This window comes from Lissotriton vulgaris, chromosome 5 (assembly GCF_964263255.1).
Source record: "Lissotriton vulgaris chromosome 5, aLisVul1.2, whole genome shotgun sequence".
Lineage (NCBI taxonomy): Eukaryota > Metazoa > Chordata > Amphibia > Caudata > Salamandridae > Lissotriton > Lissotriton vulgaris.
In genome coordinates this window covers 433942469-433961251 of record NC_141693.1, presented here as the reverse complement: position 1 = coordinate 433961251, position 18783 = coordinate 433942469, and the positions used below count along the sequence as shown (strand labels likewise).

At 45.4% G+C, this 18783-nt stretch overlaps 1 protein-coding gene across 3 annotated transcripts in view; it reads left to right on the top strand.

The window, feature by feature from the left end:
• PAOX (polyamine oxidase) overlaps positions 1-18783 on the top strand; it is a 747166-nt gene that overhangs the window by 448215 nt on the left and 280168 nt on the right. For all 3 annotated transcript variants that reach the window (XM_086921851.1, XM_086921853.1, XM_086921852.1), the window contains one exon: positions 9737-9992. In XM_086921851.1, the coding sequence (XP_086777977.1) occupies positions 9737-9992 (256 nt within the window). The remainder of the gene's footprint in view (positions 1-9736; positions 9993-18783) is intronic.

Below are 18783 nucleotides of genomic sequence, written 5' to 3'. Positions count from 1 at the left end.
CAACGCACATCCTCCATGGCTAGGAACATTGCCCATCCCGCATCTATCCTACGCAGACGATGTTCTCCTCCTCAGTCAAACGAAAATAGGACTGCAACGTCTCATGCATGAACTGGCTGAATACACTAAACAGAACCTAATGGAAATAAACAGTACAAAAATCAAGGTCATGATCATAACGCATCGTCGTATAAAACAGCTAAACTTCACAATTGATAATAAGAACTTGGAAGTAATGGATAGCTACAAATACCTGGGGATACATCTGGATAGACGGTTCACCTTCTCCACGCACTTCGATGCCATTGAAAAAAAAGGAACAGCCTTACTGCATGCATTTTGCAGTTTATCCAAGAAGCTAAAAGGCCCTCTGTTCACTCCCCTTCTCACAGTTATCAAAGCCAAGCTACTTCCAACGATAGCCTATGGCAGTGTGGTACATAGTGGAAGGAGTGCACCACTTTTAGATAAAATCCAAACAAGAGTATACAAACGGGTATTCAGTTTACCATGTGACGCTTTACCTGCACAGGTCCGCCTTGAATTCGGTTTGCAGTCACAAATATTGCATAAAAGATATGAGACAGTCAAATTTTGGTACAACATCTGGCTCAAGCGCGAAATAGAAATTAACTCCGCTATTTGGGAAGCCCTGCAAAGCAATCACAATTCCCAGTATACGAAGAACCTAAACTCCTCCCTGAAAATTACCGAGACGGCGTCAGTGTGGAACAGGAAGTTACCAGTATCATCATTTAAGCAGACCGTAAAAAAGGCTGTCAACATGCACTCGTTGATCAAAGACAAAACAACTCTTAAGTCATCGTACACATGCTTGGATGATAATACAATCCTATAAAAGGCCGGTACCTGCAGCATATTTAAGCTTTGCTTTTCCACCACATTTAAAACTAAAATACCTAAAGCTACGCATGGGCAAACTGCCAACAAATGCGGACCAACCTGGCTGGAGGATACCGGGCCTGAAAGATTGTAACCGATGTGGTGCTGCAGTACAAGATATCATCCACTTGATCTGCATTTGTCTAGTATTGGATTGTGATCGCCGGAGCCTACTAAAGGCAAAGTTCAACGAAAAAGGAATTTGCACATGCCGCTCAGCGATATTACATGCGTTGGACTCGGCGGATCCACAATTCATTTGTCGAATAATTAAATATATTATTAACTTTGGAAAAAACTCACTGAAGAGCTAACTCAAGCATGAACTTTTTGAACGTTCAATTTGCACTGGCTAATTTAGAATCTGTTTCCGAAATCGGTTTATTTAACGGTTGTTTTAAAATTTGCACTTTTTTGCACAAAAGATCGCACAGGAAAGTACTTTTTAGTTATATTGTATTGTATATTGTAACGGTTTTTATTAACTATACAATAAAGAATTTTATAACTCACTGGGTCCTCCATTCGAACCTCTACATAAAGCTGAGCTACAATTTCTTACATGGAAATTTGCTTTCCTTGTGGCTATCACATCTCTCAGAAGAGTCAGTGAGCTAAAGGCACGAACTATTCAAGAACCATTTTTACAACTCCATCATAACAAAGTGGTTCTCAGAACAAATTCCAAATTCCTTCCAAAAGTTATTACTCCCTCCCATCTCAACCAATCTGTAGAGTTGCCAGTCTTCTTTTCGCAACCACAAACGTAAAAAGCGCACTTCTTTACTATATTGACAGAACAAAACCTTTTCGCAAAACAAAACAGCTTTTTGTTTCCTTTTCATCACCTCATAAAGGCAATCCCATATCAAAGTCCGGAATTTCAAGGTGGATTGTCAAATGTATACAAATTTGCTATCACAAAGCAAAACGTACGCTTTCAATTCCCCCTAAAGACTATTCTACCCTCAAAATAGAGGCTTCCATGGCATTTTTAGGGAACATTCTCTTAGATGATATCTGCAAAGCAGCTACATGGTCTACACCGCACACATTCACAAACTCTATTGTGTAGATGTGCAAGCAAAACAACAAGATAGTGTTGGCCAGGCTGTACTCAAAACACTATTTCAAACTACTGCAATAGATACTGGTGGTCGCCGCTGAGGGAAAGTACTGCTATGCAATCTATGCATAGTGTGTGATCTGCAGCTCATATGCCTCGAACGGAAAATGCTACTTACCAGTTTGCATCTGTTCTTGGTATGTAGAGCTGCAGATTCACACACGCCCATCCACCTCCCTGGCTACCTTTATCTGTTTCAGTATTATCTTAATTAGATACAACATACATGGACATCTCTTTCTGTTTCTCACAAAACTTCATCATTTCCCTTTTTGGCAACAAAAACAATCTGAAGATGGAGTCGATGCCCATGCTCACTATTGTCCAGAGGAGGAGTCACCTATCTTGTGACTTCCAAAGACTTGTTCCAAGACAATAACAAACAGCAAACATCCGGGCCCAACACCAGATGGCGATATATGCATAGTGTGTGAATCTGCAGCTCTACATGCCAAAAACAGATGCATACTGGTAAGTAGCATTTTCCTTCTGTATGGAGGTTAAAACCTTGATGGTACCTATATAATCCAAAGTTAGGAATACCTTATTTGCCTGCACCCTGTTGTGGGAAAGAATCAGTAACTCTCCTGAAGTTTTCTAGTCTCTCTCTACAGTGCTATGGGCGTAACCTGTTAGTAGCCTTGTTATAATAAACCTGTAGTTTTTATTGGCTGAGACAGGTTTTAGAACAACAAACACATTTTATTTCTCTTCTGAATAGTGGGTGATTGCTGATCACCCTTACTTTCTTTGGTAGGGTGTTCGAAAGTGTGCAGATTTGTGCCGAGAAAGATATATCACCTGTGTTCGTTGATCTAAAAGAAGGAAATTATTAGTTGTGGTGCCACCCTCGTCTAGCATTTGTCCTTTTGGTGTAGAGTATGAATTTGGATTGGAGAAAACTCGGTCTGTTGCTATGGATTATCCTTTAGGCGAGGCAGAGCTGTTGCATAAGCTATGTTTTTGGGGTAGCTCTACAAGGTGTGCTTTCCCACCCACGGTTGAACTTGGTTGAGTGCACCAGCGATTAATATGAAAGACAGGGTATTGTAGCCTGGAAGAACTCTATTCAATGAGTAATTGAAATAGTGCTATTGCTTTTGGGTTACTAACAATCCCATAAAGGGATCAGGGGCACCTTGGTAATAGTTAAAAAGCTGTTTCGTTATTCACAGTAACACACACTGCACTAAGAAGAATGAACAATTTTAGTAAACGTGTGTATTACTGCAGGAACAATCAGTTTCTAACTAAATCAAAAACAATTACACAGAATATTATAAAAATAGAAAGAAGCCACGTTATAAATAACGAAAATAAAATGAACATTTCCAACATGGTTAAAATGTAATCTAGAAACTAACACCCTAACTTCTACTTCGATGTGCTAGACTAGGAGAGCATTGAAGGCAAAGCAACTTGCAGTCTAGAATTTCTTAGGGAAAAGAGATGCTCTGCATACCTTGCTGACACAAAGGCTGCCTATATCAGTGGAGACATGAAGACAGTGTTTCCTGCACAGGGCAAAAACACTCTGTGGTCTTGTCTTCCTCTGGGACTCAGCTTTATTGGCCCTCAGGCTTCAGGCGAGATGTAGCATTGGCAAAGTTTGCTGGCAGTAGGTAAGACAGTTTCTGACGTAAACTCGGGCAATAATCTGGTCGAAGGACCCCTCCTGAAAATTCGTCAAGTGGTAATCTTGTTATACTGAATCTTATCAGCAACTGGAATTTCTGGCATAAGCTTAGGAATGTCTGACATATATTACGTGCATCAAGGTGTGTGTCACAGGCACTTCCATATGCACATATAAGGTAAAAAGATGTCAGTTTAGACTACATTATTTTGGCTATATGTCTGTATGTGAAAAGCAGTGTATGAATTACCTGATTGCTGCCAGTGCATTAGGGCTGGAAAAGAACGAGTACTCCACCAGCTTGCTTTTTCATGAGCTGGGAAGTGTTGGGACTGAAGCTCTTCGGTTAGGCTGGGGAGGGGTGCCACGGACTGCAGCAGCAAATGGCAGTTTAAGGATGACCCAAGTGTCTGAATATAATTTGGACAGATATGAGTCAAAGGCAGCTCCTCAGCCGGCAGCAGGGAAACTAATTATTTGAATAATTCCTACGTGAGATAGTCACATCGCAATTTCAAATTGTGATGTGACTTGTTGAAATACATTATTTAAATATTTTAGCACCTCTGCTGCCAGCCAACCCGCTTCCAGTGTTTACAGGCTCCCCATGCATGCATGTCAGAAGTTTCTTGGGGTGGAAATCTGCTCATGTGTTCCTTTAGCCAAGATGCCGCCCACGCCAGCAAAAGACCCCAACTTCCATAACTCACAACTTAGCCGCCTGACCGTGCTAGATGGGAAGCAGCTAGACGTGCGTGTCAGAGGGGGCACTGGCTGGGGCCTCAGAGGGAGCACAGTTTGTTTTTGTGGGAAATGTAAAATAATGTATCCTACTGTGCCGATCCACGTCACCATAACAACGAGTCGGTGTGAATAGATTTAGCGCTGTGCTCCAGTTTTGTTTTTCTGAGCGACACATTAGCCCCAAAGCATGTCAGAGTGCTCTCTATGCGTGGCAATACATTTTCATGCAGTGATGCCGACACCAACATCAAAATGCAATTTGTCTAATTCCTGATGTGTGGTACTTGTTAGAGTTGTGTGATGATGTACTTGACTATTTATTGTCTGTTGCAAATTAAAGGTGCGCATTAACATTTACAGGAGGTGTGGTGCAGCCACCACGGCGACTGGACGCTAGGGATCAAGGTTCGATCCCCGGCTCCGGTAGGGATCTGCCCCGCACCATGTGACTCTGGGCAATAGCAGTCGCTTAATTTTCCCAACGGCCCCCAGCGCCTTGACACCTTCGAGTAATGGTTCTCGCTTTACAAATACTGGACATGGACACATAGCTGCCAAGTTTTCAGGTTGCTTATGTGTGACATTTCCGTGGTTTCAGTGTACCTATGAGAGGCATTCTACAACCGACAATTTGAGTGACCATTTCTCGCCAGTAGAATGAAATAACAAAGCCCATATAAAGTGCTAAATACAGACATTACCAACCTTTCTGCAATGAGAAGCACTAGCCTGACTATATATGGTCCATTCTGGCCCCATTAACACACGTTGGAATTAGCCTGAACAATCCCAGTCCATTCTAAAACTCCATTAACGCTCATCAGAGTGTTTTAGTTTTAAGTATGCATTTAGAGGAGCTTTACGTGAGTTTCCTTTATTTGTGTGCCAACCAGGGTATTCAAGTGCTGGTCAGGCAGGTAAAAAATCACAGCCATGTTGCAACCCTGTGATAATACTCGATAGATATGGGGCTAGAATGGTGTGAGCTGGTAGTTGAACACACGGGGTGGGGATGGCTGTCTTAGATGGGAATGGGGCTTCTAGTGGGGACTGGACAGGACCACACTAATTTGTATAAAAGAATTTTAGTAAGAACAACATTGTATGTCCATCCGTATGGGTATAGATAATCCGATTCACAACTGTTTCTATGACAAAATATATTTTATGTTTTCTCCTAGTTTTAATGCATTTATTTGTTCTGAAGAATGTGGGATAAAGCTCAAGGTTCCGCTGAAACACTGCGTCTACACAATAACTTTTTTTGTGTTTTTATTGTATACAGTTGTTTTCTAAGTTATTTTTGGACCACATATTTTTGATAATGTATTTGGTCCAATGCATGATGAACTATATTAACAAATGTCACTAGTATTTTATGTGTATTTTGGGAGAATTATTGGTTATTTTTTTACTTTGAAGTTCTGTTCTTCTTATGTTGATAAGCATCCACATAGCAAAAATCTGGATTTTAACAAGAAAAACTTTTGTATTGGTTTAGCTGAATCCTATCCCTTGTGCCTTTTTATAAAATGGGGTTCTCTCTAAATTGTTGATAAAGAGTTGTATGTCGGCCATACCCATCACCCCCATTGTGCACTGAGAGGCGACATTTATCCATACCAATGCGAGGCTGTTGGCCTGCACAGAGAAAGGAGTGGATCCCAAACTTTAGGTTTTTTTAAACCATGTGCTGGGTATCATCAGTGGAAAGTTTTGGAGTACATATAGGAATCGCAGGAGTATCATCATTTTAATAAGGACTACTCAGCCAAGTATGTTTAGCAGCTGGAGTGCCCTTCGCTGGAGAATTCTTTTAGTTTTTGCCCGGAGGGGAATAAGGTTGAGGCTCCATATAAGGCCTGGTCCCCAAGATGTAGCATGGCCCAGGTATTGGAAGATAATGCACCTAATAGGAATCGAGGAATGCCATTCAAGCTCTTGCTGTTCCCCTGAGTGGGGACCAGCAGGGATTTACTTTTGTTCACTTTGAGGCGAGAGGCCTTCTTGTAGAGTTATAAGAGGGAAAGGCAGTGGGGTCTGGACGCCATCTGTGTATAGCACAATTCTGTCCTCATCCCCACCCTTCCATTGGCAGTCGTGATTTTTAGCATCACAGCCTACCAGTCTGGTCAGGGATGATGGCATGCTCCAAAAGGAGTGGGGTGAGCGGGCATCCTTGTCAGGTACCACAACGAATAGGAAAAGAGGCCAACAACACACCATTTATTTGCACCCGTTCAAGGGTTGGAAATAGAGTAGTTTAGCATACCTACGAAAACATGGGCCTAAGCCCATACGTTCGAGAACCCCACCCAAAAAGCTGCAGTCTATTCAATGAAACTCCTTCTCAAAGTCAACTAGAAGAAGGGCACACGGGTCTTGACATTTCTGTAGTCCGGCCAGCGCTATATGCACCGCTGAATACAGTAGCAGATTCTAGGGCCAGGCATAAAGCTGCATTGATCCGGGTGGACAAGATCGGGCAGAATGTATTTAAGCCTTTTTGCAAAGATTTTGAGCTCAGTGTTTATTACGGAAATGGAGCGACATGCCGCGCAATGGTGGCGACTTAGGGTCCACCAGTAAGGCTCCAGTCACGAACGCTTCTTAATAAAGGGCAAGGAAATGAAGGGAGAGGATATCACGGAATCTATGGTAATTCTCCATTAGGAAGCCACTGGGTCAGGTGTGTTACTGTGTTCATCCAGAGGACTGTGTGCTCTATGTCCTCAACAGCGAGGGGTGCATCTAGGTCAAATCTAGATGCTATGGAGAGTACAGGGAGTGGGATCATTGAGAGCAAGGGTTGGTGGTGTTCACAGGATGGCCTTGGGTGGTATGCAAAAAGGTTACAGTAGTAGTAGAAAAGGACTGCTACTATTTCGGTGGAGTGACTAGTGGTGTCGCCCGCAAAGTCTCAGATCGCAGGGATAAATCTGAAGGTCAGATGCCTTGTGACCAGTCTGTATAATAGTTTGCCAGTCTTGTCCCTGTTTTTATATATCTTATTTGTTGAGGATCTCTAACACTGCTGGGCCTAGTTATTAGCGATTTGGCGCAGGGAGATTCTTGCAAGTTCTAGCCAGCAGTGAAGGTTTTCTGTTTCGCCCTCTTGACACTGAGGTTTCAGCTGTAATATTTGAATTTTGTGGGTGGTAATGTGGTATAATCTGTCGCTCTCTTGGTGTCAGATGTACCCTTACACAACACCTCTCATGGTGGCTTTACCTGCCACCTATAGTTTATTAGGAGAGGTGACTGTGCCCAGGTTGTCTGCTGATTCTCCTCCTGAATGTTCAAATTGGTAGATATTTGGAATACAGGCTCTGTTCACTGTGGCCTTTCCGAATTTCGCCACCACTTTCCCCAATAACCTTGTCAAAAACATTTGATGAGGCACAATCCCACAGCTACTTCGGTCCCAATTTATACTAGCCTATTATTAGTATTATCGCACTTTCCCTGGCTTCAAGAGCAAAGGGAAATTCCCCACTTTTCTGGAGTGCCTGTCAACTATTCCCCTTGTAATTTGATCACCCAATTTAAATATGTGATGAAAATGTGCTATAAAATTCACCATTTTGGTCTGTCGTTTTCCAAAAATTTAGTAATAGTCGGGCTCGCTCGCTGCGCTCGCTCGCTACGTGCCGGATGGGGGCTGGTCTGACAAAATTTGCCAGGGCTGCTTTCAGTTCCCAGTCCGGCCCTGACCTTTTGACCCAGAGGAATTTCGATTCAAGTGTTGTATCTGTGTCATCAGTCTAATGACTTGAATGCTTTCACAGTTATTATAAAGATAGTCAGACGACGTCTGCGTCTAATGGTAGACATGACATCAAATTGGTATAAATCCGGCAAGATTGCAACTTTAATTTTTTAAGAATTAGAAGATGGCAACCTCCCTGTGGCAAGATGGAGTTCGGCATACATAAAATGACCTTGGGGGGCTTTACGTTTCAGCGATTAGAAAGATATTCTTCTAGCAAAAAGTAACCAGATGGAGGGCTTTAGGTCAAGGAGTTTATGGTCTCTTCTGTTCAGGCTTAGAACTTGTCTGGCATCAGCATTCTGCACTTGTTGAAGCTTTTTTTGGCTATATGCCATGTAGTTACGCATCAGAATGCTCAAGTGGAACGCTTCTCTAATCACAGGATGTATGCAATAGGCCGATCAATACACCAATATATTCAACAAGACTCATAATTTAGTTCATTTGTGCTTAAAACAGCACTGCTGAGAAACACACCCTGCACACTAATCTACAGACAAGGATATGAAGACAGAACACCAAACGTTCAAACAACGCAGCCAAAATATGCATTTAATTGGCTGGGGCTGATGGCTCACTGGATAATGCTTCTACTGCAGGATTCTGTGCTTGACCTCATGGTCACAGGTTTGAATTAAGATAAATCCAACAGGCTTTTATCCTTATTAGGTTGCTAATATGTGTACCATTTAACTAGCTAACAAACATCTGTAATTCAGATTCAAGATTTCCCAAGGGACGGACATGCGTTTTACAAACACACATGTAATATTATTCTTTTTCCAGAAGTCAATACCACTTGCTACCACCTTATGCATCTGGCAGGCAAGTGTGTGCCCGAGCCAAGAAGATAAATAAGACTGTGGAATCTCTCATCACAAAGTCACAACTCATTAAAGTTGATACTGTAACTGACACAGGTACTTTCTCATTCGCTCTACAGACCTCTCACCTTCACATGCCTTTACCAGATCCTGGTCTGCAATGTAAACCTCACAACCATTTGGAAAGACATTTGCAGACTGCCAAAAGATCTGCAACACATTATCAGTGGCAGATTGAGTGCTATACAATTGCCAGTAACAATAGGATTTACCCAAGTTGTATTAATCTTCTATACCCTCTTCGGCAAAATGATCTAAAGCACCATGATATCACCAAGGTGTAACTATATAAAACTAAAATACATACAAATTCAAACATTATCACTTTTATAATCCTATATGGTACACATCAACCTCAAGTGATTTAATATTTCGGAGTTTCCTACTGGTTCTGTTAAAAATGTAGGTAATGAAATCATGGACAGCACAGCAAAGTGAAAGGGTGGGATGTACATGTCTTGTGAGAGTTTTCGAGTTGCATGACAAAACACTTTTCCAGACATGGTGGGCTCCTTATTTGGGTTCCCAGTAACAACAGTAATGACTTGGAACCTCCTATGGAGAACTGTACATTCTAGAGACCACCTGTAGTTTGTGGGTATTCCTAGAGGAGACAGGGTGGCGTGTAGCTGTTTTAACACCATATCAATACCAATTTCTTTGTCTTTCAGGGTTTTTGAAAGAGAAGTATGCCACACTCCTGGATCCACCACTTTCAGACAGAAAAATACAAGCAATCCAGAAGATGGGCTTTGGCACAAATAATAAAATCTTCTTGGAGTTTGAGACTCCTTTCTGGAAGCCTGATTGCCAATTCATTGAATTGGTATGGGAAGAAGAGTCTCCACTTGTGAATGTCCAGCCAGATATGCACACAGAATGGTTCAAGAAATTACCTGGATTTGTGGTACTGCACCCACCAGAACAGTACGTATTTGTTCAGTATCAGTAAAACAGTGGGCACATAAACTCTGGTAGGAGCTATTTTAAAGCAGCACGAAGGGGGGGGGGGGGGGCACCTCTCGTCCGAAATAATCAATAATCATAAGTACTGAATTGGCCCACCTATGCATTAGATCTAGGAGTTCTGTGCTATATATATGTATGTGTATATATATATATATATATATATATATATGTTCGAGGCATATGAGCTGCAGATCTGTCACTGTGCATTAGATCGCCACCTGGTGTTGGGCTTGGATGATTGTATGTTGTTGTCGTCTTAGAAGGAGTCTTTGTAGTCACAAGATAGGAGACTCCTCCCTTGGACGATAGTGCGCATGGGCATCGACTCCATCCTTAAATTGTTCTATTCCGCCACTGGGTTCGGATGAAACTTTTCCGCTTCGGTTCGAAATCTACTTTTCAAGTACTTCGACGCATAAAAATGTTCTTCCAACTTCACCAAACAACTTTCAATATCGATAAACATTGACTCTACTTCATCAGCTCGATTACGGTCGTCGACGAGGGCCGTTGGGCCTACCCACACCGTGAGGCCTACTCCTCATGGAAAGGACGCCATTCAAAAGATGCCCCGAGTGTGGAGCAAAATTTCCACACAGTGACCATCACAAGGACTGTAACCTGTGCTTATCGTCAGAACACGACAAATCCAGCTGCACAGCCTGTGCATCCTTTCGATCGAAAAAGCCCATTCGAGATCGGATGGCTCGTCGACGCGATATGCAGAGATCAGCTCCGTAACCGGTGGATATCTTCGACGAAGTCCATGCGTCCCAGAAGAAGATTCCGATGATCTCCAGATCGTATCCGAGGCAGATGACTCCAATGACTCCATATGTTCGGGTCAACGCGTGAGTACCACTGCCCCTACCCCAGCCCAAACACCAAAATCCAAGGCAAAGGTCAACACTCAGCCTGCGGGGCCCAGTCCAGATCGAAAAAACACTTCGAAAGCCCCACCATTGAGCCCGGCTCCGAAGAAAATAATGAAGCCTTCCGATAGCTCCATACTGAGCAAACCGCATGTGCCGATGCCACCTGCTCCCTCGGCACCGAAACAAAAAGAAGTCCTGGTTCCGAAAGACACTCCGAAACCGTCGACTCCGAGAGACAAAGCGGCTCAGAAAACAACGAAGCCTGTTTCCGATGCCCTGAGAACAGCTTCCATTCCGAAGCCGATACCCTCGATGCCGAAACAGACAACGCCTGCTTCCGATGCTTCCAAGTCCACAAAACAGGCTTCGGCTCCAAAGACAATATCTTCAGTGCCGAAATCTACGCCAAAGGACTCATCAGCTCCTAAGGCTAAAGACAAGCAACAAACAGGTTCGGAACCGAAAAAATCGTTGCCGAAGGCTGTGCCTCAAGAAGGAGCTTTTCCAACCAGATCCTTTACAAAAAAGGATCTACATTGATCCACAAACAGGACATGTTTCCACTACACCACACAGGAAGAGGAAGTCAGATACAGCATCTACACCTCCAGTGCCTGTCAAGAAGAAGGATTCTGCCACATCTCATATGCACCCTTCTTCTCCTGTATCTCCTTCTCCTCCTCTTCCTTTAAACATTTCACCTCAAAATTATCCTCATTCTCCACCACATACACCTCCTCAGGAAGTTGATGATGAGTATAGCATGGGGGGAGGGAGAGACCCAGATGACCCTTTTCCCTACCCAACAGGTTCACCAGACTGGGAGTCTCCAAACCCACAGGATGTACCAGATATTCCTGACCCACATACATATCCATCTAAACCTTCTCCTTCGGAAGGCAATATTGGGTTTGGACACTTAATTAATTGGGCTACCATCTATCACAATGTCACCATGCATTCAGATGAGGCATAGGAAGATTTATTTATTAGACACTTTTGAACACTCCCAAAAAATCTGTGCAAATACTGCCAATAATTAAAGGAGTCATTAAGCATGCACCAGAAGTGTTTAAAGATCCTGTACGAGCTAGAATCATAGACCCAAGGATAGAGAAAAAGTACAGACCAGCTCCTGGGGACCCTGCCTACATTAAAGGACAGCTACCCTTAGACTCCCTAGTAGTTTCAAACGCTAGGAAAAGAGCAAATTCCCAAACATCAGGCGAAGCACCACCTCCTGATAAAGAATCAAAGATCATAGACGCTTCAGGGAAAAGAATAGCTGCCCAAGCTAGCAATACATGGTGCATCGCTAACACAGAGGCCCTCCTCGCAAGATACAACAGGGCTCACTATGATCAGTTAGAGAAGCTCTTACAACATCTACCTGACCAATATAAGGCACAAGCAAATGACCTCATACAATTGGGTAGGCTTATATCAAATGCCTCCATTAAATGCGCACTTGATGTAGCAGACACTGCATCCAGAGCAATAAACACCAGAGTCCTCCTTAGACGTCACGTGTGGCTACGCATTTCTGGATTTAAGCAAGAAATACAAACTACTATCTTAAATCAACCATTCAACCAACAACAGTTGTTTGGTCCAGAGGTAGACACAGCACTTGAAAAAATGAAGAAAGACACTGACACAGCAAAGTCGATAGGAGCTCTGCAGTCCACCCAAGCACAAGGCTCCTTTCGTCGCTCCTTCTACAGAGGAGGCTCCAAACAAGCTGGAGAAGACAATTCAGCTTCCTTTAAAACAAATACACAATCATCCTCCAATAGAGGATACTTTAGAGTAGGCTACAGAGGCAACAACGAGGGAAGAGGTTGAGGTAATAACAACAATCAAATCTCCTCCACCACTAAACAGTGACTTCCTTCAGCTCCCCCAACAGCATTATACTCCTCTAGGGGGGAGATTAACACAGTTCCTACCTGTCTGGAATTCCATTACAACAGACAAGTGGGTAAGACAAATTATCCAGTATGGTTACTGCCTAGAGCTTACAGCTACCCCCCCCCCCCCCCCACACACACACACATATACCACCCAGGCAGAGTCCAATGTCCACAGAACATCTAACACTGCTCAAACAAGAGGTACTCTCATTGCTGCAAAAAGATGCAATAAAGTTAGTTGAATTGCAACATCAAGGAACAGGGGGTTTACTCGCTCTTATTTCCTATTACCCAAGAAGGACGGGACTCTAACACCAATTCTAGACCTAAGGGCTCTCAATCTGTATATACACTCAGATCATTTTCACATGATCACTTTACCGTCCTGACGCTCTCGGAAGCGGTCGCTCCCTGCTCCCTGATCCTGTGGTATCGTTAATATACTCGTGGCTTTGCCTGCAATACTGTATTTACAACCTATTACTTGCCTTGTCTTTGGATTGCGCCGCATTCATTGAAGCCACAAGCCTGTGCATATTATTTTATTTAAAGCGCTCTGCCGAGTGAAGCCACAAGCCTGTGCATATTATTTTATTTAAAGCGCTCTGCCGAGTGAAGCCACAAGCCTGTCCATATTATTTCATTTAAAGCGCTCTGCCGAGTGAAGCAAGCCTGTCCATATTATTTCATTTAAAGCGCTCTGCCGAGTGAAGCCACAAGCCTGTGCATATCATTTCATTTAAAGCGCTCTGCCGAGTGAAGCCACAAGCCTATGCATATTATTTCATTTAAAGCGCTCTGCCGAGTGAAGCCACAAGCGTGGGTATATTAACCCATTCAAAGCGCTCTGCCGATTTCTGCATTTCCCTTGGCTCAGACGCGCATGCCCAGCTGTTGTGTGCGCCATCTGCTACTTAACATAGCGCCTGTGTAATCATCACATTGCCGAGTGCTCCTCTTTAATTTAAAAAAAGCATTGGAACCACCATTCACTCGGTGTGCCCCTTCCTGTTGCTAATTGGACTCGGATTCCATTTTGTTTGTTGTTTGTGCCTCAGAGCCCGTCCTCTCCGCCCGATCCCGCCTCCCTGCTGACCCTCCCTCCCACGAACTACATAGCCTAACCCCCACCCCCAGTAGCGCCGTGACCGTCCTGACGCTCTCGGAAGCGGTCGCTCCCTGATCCTGTGGTATCGTTAATATACTCGCTGCTTTGCCTGCAATACTGTATTTACAACCTATTACTTGCCTTGTCTTTGGATTGCGCCGCATTCATTGAAGCCACAAGCCTGTGCATATTATTTTATTTAAAGCGCTCTGCCGAGTGAAGCCACAAGCCTGTGCATATTATTTTATTTAAAGCGCTCTGCCGAGTGAAGCCACAAGCCTGTGCATATTATTTCATTTAAAGCGCTCTGCCGAGTGAAGCCACAAGCCTGTGCATATTATTTCATTTAAAGCGCTCTGCCGAGTGAAGCCACAAGCCTGTGCATATTATTTCATTTAAAGCGCTCTGCCGAGTGAAGCCACAAGCGTGGGTATATTAACCCATTCATAGCGCTCTGCCGATTTCTGCATTTCCCTTGGCTCAGACGCGCATGCCCAGCTGTTGTGTGCGCCAGCTGCTACTTAACATAGCGCCTGTGTAATCATCACATTGCCGAGTGCTCCTCTTTAATTTTAAAAAAGCATTGGAACCACCATTCACTCGGTGTGCCCCTTCCTGTTGCTAATTGGACTCGGATTCCATTTTGTTTGTTGTTTGTGCCTCAGAGCCCATCCTCTCCGCCCGATCCCGCCTCCCTGCAGACCCTCCCTCGCCCCTCCCCCCACCAACCATTTATGACCGATGCTTTTTCGCGCAGCGTTCACGCGCAGCGGCCGCGCCCCATTCGCGCCGAAGGTGCGCCAAAGGTAAGCCCGTCTACGCCCGTCCGCGCCTGGACCGCGCCCAGTGCCAGACCCCCTGGCCCCCGTCCCACCCTCCTCACCCGAGTAACATACGACGCCCCCACCCTCCTAGCCCTTAACCCCGGCCGACTCCCCAACTGCGCCCAAGCCGCTCCTGGACGCACCCATGGACCCTTCGCATGCAACTTCTGCAAGTACGACGTCACCAAGACCAACTCAACATCCACTAACACAAAACAGAGATCTGACACCAACCACCTAAAATGCATCCTGCTCAACACCCGCTCGGTTCACAAACACGCCATCGGCCTTTGGAATCTACTAGACACCATGTCCCCGGAAGTCGCCTTCCTTACAGAAACATGGATGAACGCCTCCTCAGCCCCCGACATCGCCATTGCCATCCCGAAAGGCTACAAGATCATCCGAAAAGACCGCACCAAACAAACAGGAGGAGGCATTGCCATCGTCCATAAGAACACCATCCGCGTCTCAACAAGCTCAGAGGACAACCTCTCGTCTGCCGAACACCTCCACTTCCAGATCCACACCGACCCAAAGACCACACTCAGAGGCACCCTCCTCTACAGACCACCAGGACCCCGTGCACAATTCAGTGAAGACATCACTGACTTCATCACCCCACACGCCCTCCCCTCCGAAGACTACATTATTCTGGGAGACCTCAATTTTCACCTGGAAAAGAGCAACGACAGAAACACCACCACTCTTCTGGACAATCTGGCCAACCTCGGACTCAAACAACTTGTCAATACCCCCACTCACTCCGCAGGTCACACACTTGACCCTATCTTCACCTCCAGCAAACATATTTCCTTCAGTCACACCACAGCTCTCCATTGGACGGACCACAGCTGTGTGCACTTTATCTACAAAAAGACAACAATGCACAACCATCCTCAACCTACTCTGCGAAGAAACTGGAACAAAATCACCATCGACCAGATCTCCTCATCGCTTCTTCAAAACCCCCCGGCCCACTCTTCGAACCCCAACCAAGCAGCCACTAATCTCACTCAATGGCTAACCAACAGCGCCGACAACCTAGCACCTCTTAAAAAACATCATATCAAACTAGGCAGCAAAAACGCCCCCTGGTTTAACGATGATCTCAAGAAATCCAAGAAACTCTGTCGCTCCCTTGAGAAGGCCTGGAACAAAAGACCCAAGCACCTGCACCAGGGACGCATTCAAAAACGCCACCCGCATACACCACCAACTAATCCGGACTGCAAAGAAAGCCGCATTCAAAGACCGACTAGACAACAACGCCCACAACAGCAAGGAATTATTCAACATCATCAAAGAGTTTACCAACCCCACTGCCAACTCCAACAACATCACGCCCTCCCAAACCCTTTGCGACTCCCTTGCTTCGTTCTTCCACGACAAAATCGCAGACATCCACAACAGCTTCGACAACCAACCCGGAGACCAACTTACCCAACCTACCCCCGAACCCAAACCTCCCTTGAACATCCTTAATAACTGGAACCCAATCTCCACTGAGGACACCATCCGCCTAATGAACTCCATCCATTCACGATCCCCCACAGACCCATGCCCTCACCACATCTTCAACAAAGCAGACTCCATCATAGCACCACACCTCCGAGACGTCATCAACTGCTCCCTCAACTCCGCCATCTTCCCGGAAAGCTGGAAACACGCCGAACTCAGCGCCCTTCTGAAAAAACCCACAGCTGACCCCACCGAACTCAAAAACTACCGCCCCATCTCGCTCCTACCATTCCCGGCCAAAGTCATCGAGAAAGCTGTCAACAACCAGCTCGCCGCCTTCCTTGAAACGAACAGATCCCTCGACTCTTCACAGTCCGGCTTCCGAGCCAAACACAGCACTGAGACCGCACTCATTGCAGCAACAGACGACATTCGAACTCTACTGGACAATGGAGACACAGTCGCCCTCATCCCCCTCGACCTCTCCGCTGCCTTCGACACTGTCTGTCATAGCACCCTGTTACAACGCCTCAGAAACATCGGAATCCAAGGAAAATCACTCGACTGGATCGCCTCGTTCCTTACCGCAAGAACTCAGAGAGTCCGCCTCCCACCGTTCAAGTCAGAGGCCACTGAAGTCATTTGCGGCGTGCCACAAGGATCTTCACTCAGCCCCACCCTCTTCAACGTATATATGAGCCCTCTCGCGACCATCGCACGCCAACACAACCTCAACATCATCTCCTACGCCGATGACACTCAACTGATCCTCTCACTCACCAAAGACCCTCTCACCGCCAAAACCAACCTACATGAAGGAATGAAAGAAGTCGCCGAGTGGATGAAGCACAGCCGTCTGAAACTGAATTCCTTATCCTAGGTACCTCTCCCTCCGCCTGGGATGACTCCTGGTGGCCAGAGGCCCTAGGAAAAGCACCCATCCCGACGGACCACGCACGGAACCTGGGTGTCATCCTGGACTCCTCACTCTCGATGACAAGACAAGTCAACGCTGTTTCATCATCCTGCTTTAACATTCTCTGCATGCTCAAAAAAACATTTCGCTGGATCCCCACCGAAACTAGAAAAACGGTCACCCATGCTCTGGTTACAAGCCGCCTGGACTACGGAAACACCCTATACGCCGGTACCACCGCCAAACTTCAGAAAAAACTCCAACGCATCCAGAACGCATCAGCCAGACTCATACTAGACATCCCGCGTAAAGACCACATTTCTGGCCACCTGAAAAACCTCCACTGGCTTCCCGTCAATAAGAGGATAACATTCCGCCTCCTAACCCACGCACACAAAGCACTTTACGAACTTGGACCCGAATGCCTCAACACACGACTTTCCTTCTACACCGCCCCCCCCCCCCCCCCCCCCCCCCCGCCAGCTACGCTCTTCCAACCTAGCCCTTGCCGCCGTCCCTCGCATCAACAAAACCACCATGGGAGGAAGATCCTTCTCCTACCTGGCGGCTAAAACCTGGAACTCACTTCCCATTCACCTTCGCCTCACTCAGAACCACCTAGCATTCAGAAAGCAACTTAAAACCTGGATATTCGACATGTAATTTCCCCTCCCACCCTCAAGCGCCTTGAGACCCTCTGGGTATGTAGTGCGCTATATAAATTACTTGACTTGACTTGACTTGACAACAAGTGCTCCCACTGCTGCAGCAAGGCGATTTCCTCACCACATTAGACCTCAAAGACGCCTACTTCCACATCCCCATACATCCTTCTCACAGAAAGTATCTCAGATTTGTACTACAAGGACAACACTATCAGTTCAAAGTCCTTCCATTCTTGGTCACAACTGCACCACAAGTGTTTACAAAGTGCCTAGCAGTAATAGCAGCACATCTCCGAAAACACCATATCCACGTCTTCTCATACTTAGACGGTTGGCTCATAAAAGCCAAGTCAGTTAAGCAGCGTGTTCTACACACATCTCAAACAATTCAAACACTGCACAACTTGGGTTTTACATTCAACCACACCAAGTCACAACTCCAGCCCTCTCATGTACATCAATACCTAGGGGCTACCATAAACACTAATACAGCTCTAGCTTATCCCAGTCCAGCCAGGATACAGAGCAATCAAGCCTTAGTTACAAAGTTTCAAAACCAACACTCTCCCCCAGCCAGAGTGTTCAAGCAACTAATAGGCATGATGGCATCTTGCATTTTTATTGTACCATATGCAAGACTGCAAATGAGCCCATTGCAGGAAAGCCTAGCACATCAGTGGAATCAGGCTCAAGGACAACTTACAGATCTGGTGTTGGTGGACAGCCGCACACATCGCTCTCTGCAGTGGTGGAACACCACAAACTTGTCCAGATGGCGGCCGTTCCTCTAACGTGCTCCACAAATAGGACTGACAACAGACGCATCCCTCACAGGATGGGGAGCCCATCTGCTCCACCATACAACTCAAAGAAAATGGACCGCTCCACAAAAAGTGCTTCACATCGATCACCTAGAGCTGCTAGCAGTATTCCTAGCACTGAAATCCTTCCAAAAACACGTACAGAACAAAGCTGCCTTGATCCGCT